At 39.5% G+C, this 8,729-nt stretch overlaps 1 protein-coding gene across 1 annotated transcript; it reads left to right on the top strand.

The window, feature by feature from the left end:
* The first annotated feature begins 252 nt into the window (after nucleotides 1-252).
* LOC136437460 (C-type lection lectoxin-Enh3-like) lies at nucleotides 253-4,505 on the top strand. Its single transcript, XM_066432078.1, has 3 exons — nucleotides 253-415; nucleotides 1,795-2,105; nucleotides 4,064-4,505. Exons 1-3 carry the CDS (start codon nucleotides 289-291, stop codon nucleotides 4,193-4,195), a joined length of 570 nt encoding a protein of 189 aa, XP_066288175.1. The 5' UTR covers nucleotides 253-288; the 3' UTR covers nucleotides 4,196-4,505.
* Nucleotides 4,506-8,729: the final 4,224 nt, after the last annotated feature.

Raw genomic sequence — 8,729 nt, 5'->3', positions numbered from 1 at the left:
TGCTACGTATCCTGTTACCCTGTATACAATATCAGATTCCTGCAGTTATTTAGGTACATTTTATATCAGATGTTACGTTCTTGTCAGCAACAAAATATATTTTTTTTAAAGTTATGACATGCTGCATTTTTCAAAGATGCAGGCTTGTTCTCTTTATCTTCTATATTTCATCTTCTAGCATCATGCAAGGTGGGAGATGGGGCCTCCTACCGAGGAACAGTCGCTGTGACCGTTACGGGAAAGACGTGCCAGCGCTGGGACAGTCAGACACCCCATAAACACGTTTACATGACTAAATTTCCTCCAGCCGGACTGGAGGAGAACTACTGCCGGAAGACTACAGACTGGACCGAGATTTGGTGCTTCACCACGGATCCCAGCTCGAGATGGGAGCTATGCAACATACCAGACTGCGGTAAGGTCTAATTCTTTAACTTTCTCCTATACTACTTTCAGCTTAGACCGCGAGGTCTTCTAAGCCCGTGTGGTAGCTCTGCTGAAATGGACGGACTTCTTTATTTATTAAATTAAGAATTGAATTAGTAAATTAAATTATATCATTAATTATATAATAACATTATTATATTAGTAGTTAATTATAGTAAATTAAAAAGTAACTAAGCAATTAGTAGTTTAGGAGTCACAGAGGGCAAGTTTCAAAAACAGCACATTATGCTGGGGTCAAAAATGACCCCAGTGCAATCACTCCAGACTTTCCTCTATAATGTCAACAGTATTGTGCCAGTCTCCCTAGAAAATTAGGAGAGGTTAGAATAGATACTACAAAGTCTACTGACAAAGTCACGGAAGGAATTCTTTCCTGATCAGACATGTTCAAATGGCACATCAGAATCCACGCCTGGGGTCAAAGATGACCCCGTTCGGGTGTTTGAGGGTTAATATAAACGTTTTGGTTCATTTTTATTGTGTTTTTAGATTATATGATGAAAACGTGCATCAAAAAATCAAGATGGCGGAACTTAAGTAGCTTGATACGAATACAAGTTTAATGACGTCAGTTTGAAGTTGTTCATGTTGCCATTGACAAAAAAATAACGACTTAGGATACATTGTAATTTATCATGCAGAATTTCTATTCAAGTTTTATCGTGTTCCTTTGAGTAATATGGAAATACACAATTCTGGGGTTTCCGACAATAAATCACATAAATAACGTCACAGTACGTCGCAACGTCATAAATCTTTACGCTCCTTAGTTTTTTTTATAGTTTTTTTTTTCACGTTTCTACAAAATTAGTTTTTGTTACTATGAACAGAATAACCCTTGTCATACATGTCACTAGATGATAAGTATCATACGATATATCACACAATATGAGTGCAGATTTTTCTGGGGTCAATTTTGATCCCACTGGACCACGCGTAAACATTCTAGGATAACTTAATCAACAGAGCCAATCTCAATAAGAAAAATATGAGAAGCTAAAAGACATATACAAACAAATTCCTGGAAGGAATTATACGCCTGTGGTCAGTTTTGACCCCATACGGTGGTTTGAGGGTTAAGAGACTCTTGAGGTAACAGAAATGACCTAAACGAACAGACACGGACCATGAACCAGCTATCGCTCTACTATATTGTTCTGTACCGTGTGTATGTAGTGATGTATGTTGGTAGAGTTATTAGGACTTAGATGATGTAATCTGTATTTCTGTTAGATTTTATCTGGCCCTTTCCTTTTTCCTTTTCTATTGAAATCTACGAAACACATACAGATAAAGGATTAAAAAGTTGCATGAAAAAATGCATTATCTCCTACACACCCGTTTCAGATGACGTGCACAAGCAAAATGGCGCCTGCCAGGAAGGGTACATGTCCCTCGGTGGGCACTGCGTCCGACTCGTTCCCATCAAGAAATCTTTTTGGGACGCACAGAGGTCCTGTGAGACGGAAGGGGCGACTCTGGTCATGCCAAAAACGAAAAAGTTTGATCAAACTCTAAGAGCCCTGGTCCAATCGTCCGGAGCTGGAGGTGACTACGATCATTGGATCGGTATGTGGGAGACCGGGACCTTTAGCAAGTATGATCTCGGAACCTGGAAATGGGTGGACGGGTCACTGCTGGCAACCTATGATTACCAGGTATGTGTCCAACTGAGAAAAACAAAATTTGATTAATGTTCACCATGTACATCTAACTCTAATCTATGTTTGTCTTTAGGGATGTCCCTATTCTAGAGCTTGACTGGTAGCAGCCCAAATGTTAAGCTACTGGTTCCAATTTGGTAGGGAGTTGAGGGACCCACTATGTCAATGCTGGGAAGGGCCCCGTTTTTGGGGGGGGGGGAAGTGACGAAAAATGAGGGTCCCGTCTTCGATGAGGTGCCTCGAGCACGTAAAAGGGCTGCCAACACTTTTTTAAAAAATCATCTAAGCTCGTGACTTGAAATGTACCACTAGGCACAGCAAGGTGAACAACAGCAACTGAAGATGATGATCCACTGTGTTCTGCGGCTCAGAGTTTGTGGAAACAACATCTGGCTGCATTCAGTCTTTCTTCATATTTTTCCACTGTGCCTTCGTTCCTGCGAGCTGCCGTAGCTCTCTGAGTTTCTTTGCTGTTCTTAGGTCTCCAATTCCTTTGTTCTTGAGGTCTGTTTTCAGGACACTAAGTAAGTTAACAGGACAATAGCAACTACCATCGGGTTTATTATAGGTGCACCTGAGAACAGCATTCTTTAGTATTCTGTACAGCCTGACTGTCTTCAGTTAGTTTCTTGTTAAAGGAACCAAAACCTTGCCCTGGGGAAGTCGTAAAGGGAGTGCTCCTACTGTGCGCTGCCCAGCAGGTTGAGGGCTGGATTAATCCCCCATAACCACATAAACTCATAAAAGGATTAGATGTCTGCCAGCCTGGGACAATAGCAGGGACAGATTACCATATTAACTGTCAGAGAATTCAAACTTTTTTCTGTACTGGTTTTTCTATGAACAGTATCAAACCATGCAGAATGGCCCAGATATCTATCAAAAAGTTACATAATCCAAGGTAGTTTTAATCAGATAAGATCCCTTGGATAATCAAGACAATGCTATCTACAACTTTCAGTTTGGGGGAAGTCAACATTGTTCAAATTTACAAATCGACCCTGTCAACGTTGTGTTAGAGTGTCTAAATGGATATAAATTCCCTATGTCTTCCCAACATTAGCCTACTAATTGTGTGTCTAGAAATATGACTTAGGATTTTTTGCGTCTTCTTGTTGTTGTAACCAGCATAGAAAGGGCTCTGTAGAACAGTACATATAACTGCTAGCCAATGTCTCAAACTAAATTGCAAGCCAGTGTTGTCACTACTTTATTTCTTGGCTAATTGTACTTCAAGCTAACTTCTTTATGTTTATCCATACTTCAAATTCTTATATGTTATCTATAGATTTCAAACATGACTTGAAGAGTAACTTGTACATGGTAAACTTTCTCAGACAGACCTCCACTGATGTGCACTGCACGGCTGCCAGGCGCATACTGAAGGCTACAGTTTACATTATCCCGTATTTATATAGTTTTACTGGGGTCTTTAAACTGTTTTTCAATAAGTGTTATTCTGATTACCTTTGCACACTACTATTGCGCAATGCAAGCGTACGAACACGAGGGCATTGTACATTGCACCACATGCATTGCAGAGATCTAGAACAGACAAATACAAGATCCCGGTATTTAACGCATAGCCTTTTTTAAACTACATATTGAAATCTAGGCTAGATTCACATTAGGATATAGGAGATTCTTTGTACACAACCAGGTATTGATCTCACCTGCTAACGTTTCGATGTCTATCAGACACCTTCTTCAGAGCTTCTGACTGGAGTACTGCTTCTCATCGCTATAAGTAGCCGATGTAGGTGGCGCTTTTGCGGTGAGAACACTGTCCCAAACGAGGCTAAGTTTGTATCCCTCCTCGTCTCGGTTCTTCACCGGTGTTGTCTTCCTTATCCAGACCGCCTCCTCAATCCATCGGGTGCGTCTGTTATCCTCTCTTGGCCTTGATATTCACATTACCTTGTTAGCTTAAAGTTGCTTTCTTTTTTCATCAGGGATGGAACCAGGGTGAGCCAAGTAACAACGGAAGGAATTATCCACTGTGTGTTCAGTACTGGCGTCTTAGGTGGGACGACGATAGGTGCTCGGATAAAAATCGGTACATCTGTCAATCTCGTCCTGCCTAATTAGAGAATGTTGACAGAAATTAATTGCTTTTGTTGATCCTGAATGGAGTTTAAACTGTAAACGTCAACACAATAAATTGGACTTACCCAAATTTTCGACTGATCAGCAACAGTCTTTGTCAAGGAGTGAACAATTCACTGCTTATGTGACGTCACGTTATGCAGATGAGACACGATGTGGCTCGGTGAGCAGTGGATCATATGTTGCAGAAAGTCTATGGTGCCCCCCGTCTCTGTTGAGGGATGGATGTAAAGCCCGGATGTAGATGGAGATGCTTTTGTTGATGTTAATTTCAATGTATCTTTTCAGTCAATTATGTACTACCTAAATTTGCCGACTTGGTGCCTTTTATCAAGTGTTGGCCAATAAAAGATGATGGGTAAAAAGTTTGTGTGTTGCCACTTTCACCCGTTATTACTGAAAGGATGATTTGGCTTTTTTTTCCTGAATAGAAAAAGGAATGTGAACTTAGAAATAATCTATTGCTTTCACATTTAGCGATGTTGGACAGAAGGGAAGAAAGTTAAGGTTAGTTTCTATCATCAATGACGTATGCTACCATATGATATGTTAGGTTTTTATGTGGGTAGTGTCTAATTAAAACGACCAAAGTACCATACTAGCGGAACCAAAATAACTATTCCTTAGAATTTGATGTAGGACTACAGCTCAGCTGTAGTAATATAATACGGAGCTAAACTTATGTTCCCATACACAATTTAGTGCATTGAGCCTTCGACTACCCTACTGCAGTCTTCCTCTCACCACCGTCTCTTTGATGTAGTCAAGCAAAACTGGATCCCGACCAGAACATCTAGTCTTTGTAACACTATGCTGTATCATATGTTAGTGGTAACATAACTGGTTCACGATATGACTGAAAGTTACAACTTGCAGCAGTTGGGACATAAAGCAACTAGAACTGTAAATAGAGGACAAACTGTACTGTCGTCTTGTGTTGATCTTATTTTCACTAACCAGGGTGATAAATGTAGCAAAATAAAAGTCGAGGCTGTTGGATTCTCCGACCATGATGTTGTCATTTTTTTATCATCATGGCCTTATTTCGTTCGTGAATAAAGTATTCCTTTCGCTGTATGTATGTGTACATGTTGATGGAAATTGTTGCCTGCTTGTTACATAATTATGGACGAATTCTGATACACATGGAAAACGTTAACATTCAAACTACCTTGTAGATTATTGAAAAGCCATATCCTTGTGTTATATGATATCATGCATATTCCTAACATTTACCCGATGGCTTTTATCATAGTATCATTCAGGGCCATTGTTCTGCATGTATATGCACATGACTGTTGTAAAGATTGCTGTAAAACTAATGTTTGGATGAAATTTTCTAAGTAGGGTTTTGCACTGACATGCATATTCCAAATGATTTTTCTCTTCAAAAAGTATTAATGCATGTAACATCAGGCCACCCCGATTTGATTTTATGGATGGCATTCTCTGTTATCCCCAATGTTCATGTGAGCATGCGCAAAAATAAAAGATGTCTGAAATTCATGTGACGGCACAGATCGTAAGAATGATTAGACACAGATAAGACTGAATAATAAACACCAGATTATCGATGTTCTTTTATCGAGAGGAAGATTACCTTGTTTTAGGTCATGGTGTAGCAAAATTCATTCCTTCAAGTGGATCCTCCGGCGTCCAAGGTAGTATTGATCCTTCAAGAAATACATACCAAGCATTTTCAAAGAAAAGTGTATCTGTTGTTAGACAAATAGATTAATTCCAATACAAGTGGTTAACGTTGTCTTCTTCCACAAAATAGCATTGAAATTCCGTTGCAGCTCTTCTGAAAGGGGAAATTTACAAGAAAAGTATACAGTTTTCATCTTGTAAAAGTGTGAAGAAAACAAGTAATTTTCACCTAATGCAATTAGAATACATTTTGTGCAATCAACCAATTTTCAAGAACGAATGAATCTGCTGATATGTAAATTAAGGTCACTATTTGCATACTAGGTTGGGAGCAAAGCTTTGTTAGCGTGAGTGTGGTGCTCTAGTTATATAAACTCGCAACCGGCATGCACCACCTATCACCAAAGGTCAGTTAGCTCCGCATGAATGAGCGCTCATCGACACATAAGTTACGAACTTAAGCCTGTTTACTTCTATATAGTTTTATAATTATTCGCATTTCGGAATGACAATCAAAACAATCTAATACATCATCTATTAAGTCCCTGGAGAAAAAACGGCCACTTGTGATATCCCCATACACTGTATAAGATGTATCCATCCGCCTGTGTGGATCGGTTCCCGAGATTCCCACACAACACAAACACTGGCGACTAGAGGGAGCTAAATTTCTTCAGGTGCAGCCCGTTTCCTCTCCGATCGCACCAAATCACTCGTTGCGCCCCATTTGCCGGATACAAAGAGGTAAGATTGTGTCTTATTACTGTAAGTATTTAAAACTGTGTTAGGCAGCAGTGGAGAACCTTTACCGAACGCTTTGCTGTCCCTATGGCTGACTAAGCTATGGGAAAGAGTGAGTGAGTGAGTGAGTGAGTGAGTGAGTGAGTTAGGCAGGGAAAAACCACAGTATAAACCAAAACCAAAGCGTTGGTAAACGTGACGCAATCATATCTCCTTTGCTACGTTATCATTCGTGTTGTATTATATATCATTAGAAAGACTGTTTTTCACCATTTACAACAATACCTTACGTGCTATGATAGTATATTCATGAAATAAAGACTTTGGCTGATTATGTGTGTGGGTCGCAAAACAAAAAAGCCCCCCCCCCCCCCGCCTGCCAACTCAGGGTTTTGATAGTGTCAGGGGAACTTTTCACAATCTTAAGCGACCAACCCACGACGTACATCCATGGCCCTCGTCGCATAAAAGCCTATAAATCATTACAAATGTGATATCCTTTGACGGCCAATAGCCAAGGTTTCCAGTAATATTCAACACAATGGGAATCATGGAAAATACATAACATTGGAATTTTCGAATTCGTCCCATATTTTCTCGTGACGTAGCCATGATGTTCGATCTATGAATGTAGTAACATAGCATATCACGTCTCATCGCAAAGATTGGTGGATATGTTTTGCAATTAAACATTATAACATGCAATTGATAAAGTAACAACGGAGAAATTATTCATCAAAACTATGTTTCCAACCTTTTTGTGTTATATAGATTAATATGACATCAATCGCTACAAATGCAATCGGAATGTAAAGAGCCATATACAGTAAAGTTCCAACGATATATCATAACCTGACGAATTTTCAAGCTTTGTTCTCAGCCTGTCACTATTACAGATACATAGAACGTGGGAATGCCATCATTCAATCTGTCAGGTCGCTTACTGGCTTCTTATACAAGATATACAAGCGGTTACAGTTACATGGTGTTTGTATTGCATATCTGTTTCCCGATACAACATCTGGATTCTTTTCTTATGGTGGATTTATAACGTTATCTCGAGTAAAGCCAAACAGTTGGGAGGATTTGAAACCTGGAGTTTTAATCTTAGGCTCGGAAAAAATTGATTTTATGTTGCTGTATCAAAAACGTAGGGTGGGTAGGTAGGGATTGTAAGTAAGGAGATCGGCAGAAGTGACCAAACAAACAGTTTAACAATGTAAAATTGCAATGCATCAGAGAACTGGTATTTCCATATCTCATTTGGACAATACAGAGTTATATAAAAATCTTTATTGACACGACAAAAGTACAGCGACTTTCGTAAGGTCTTCTACAACTATACATGCAAACAACAAACAATGGGATACAAAATGATTAACCTACGTACAAGTATATGAATACTTTACTTCAACATGTCGAGTTTAACGTATCACTTACACTACTAGTTCTAAGATCTTAACATTCTTTGATATATTTACCTATTTGTACACAATAAGGACCTGTACATCGTACAACCACAATTACAAGCAAGGTTGGGCGAGTGTTTGAAAAAATTGACCGGGCAATGTAAACAAATATGGCGACGCAGGTTGGAGAGAACACTTTAGGCGACGGAATTTCTTAAAACAAAACAAAACAAAACTCCCTGCCGCTTTATTAACCACAATAAGATGCATTTCTGTCGCAAATGGGCGTACTTCTGGATGGTATTTGTATGATATTTTAACAGGAAAACGATCAGAACCCGTAGATTTGACCCAAATACCTTGCCATGTGGTATCGAATTTCTTGTTGTTGTTTTTGTTGTTGTTGCTGTTGTTGTTTTTAAGTGTAGGTCGGACCCATAGGAGGACATTTGCACTCACGAGGGTAGAAATTCTGTGTCCCTTGCAATTGCCTGCGCCCCCCTCCCCAAATGCTAACAGGGTTTTTCTTATTCCCCGCGACCAGAGGTTTTGTAAATTCCCCGTGACCAGAGGTTTTGTAAATTCCCCGCGACCAGAGGTTTTGTATATTCTGTCCAAATGACATTGAAGATGAAAAACACTTAATCCTAGATTGTCCACGATATCACGATAAACGCTCAAAGCTGTTCAACCATCTTTCCGCAAGTTCAAC

This window comes from Branchiostoma lanceolatum, chromosome 6 (genome assembly GCF_035083965.1).
Source record: "Branchiostoma lanceolatum isolate klBraLanc5 chromosome 6, klBraLanc5.hap2, whole genome shotgun sequence".
NCBI lineage: Eukaryota > Metazoa > Chordata > Leptocardii > Amphioxiformes > Branchiostomatidae > Branchiostoma > Branchiostoma lanceolatum.
Note: the sequence above shows the minus strand (reverse complement) of the source record. Positions and strands in the feature narration are given on the sequence as shown.

What these genes read in the sequence shown, in the direction of transcription:
- LOC136437460 (XM_066432078.1), top strand. Translation starts at nt 289, where the DNA reads ATGACTAAATTTCCTCCAGCCGGACTGGAGGAGAACTACTGCCGGAAG. An exon ending in ATGCAACATACCAGACTGCG is followed by an intron (nt 416 to 1,794) that starts GTAAGGTCTAAT and finishes CACCCGTTTCAG; the next exon opens with ATGACGTGCACAAGCAAAAT. An exon ending in TGGCAACCTATGATTACCAG is followed by an intron (nt 2,106 to 4,063) that starts GTATGTGTCCAA and finishes TTTTTTCATCAG; the next exon opens with GGATGGAACCAGGGTGAGCC.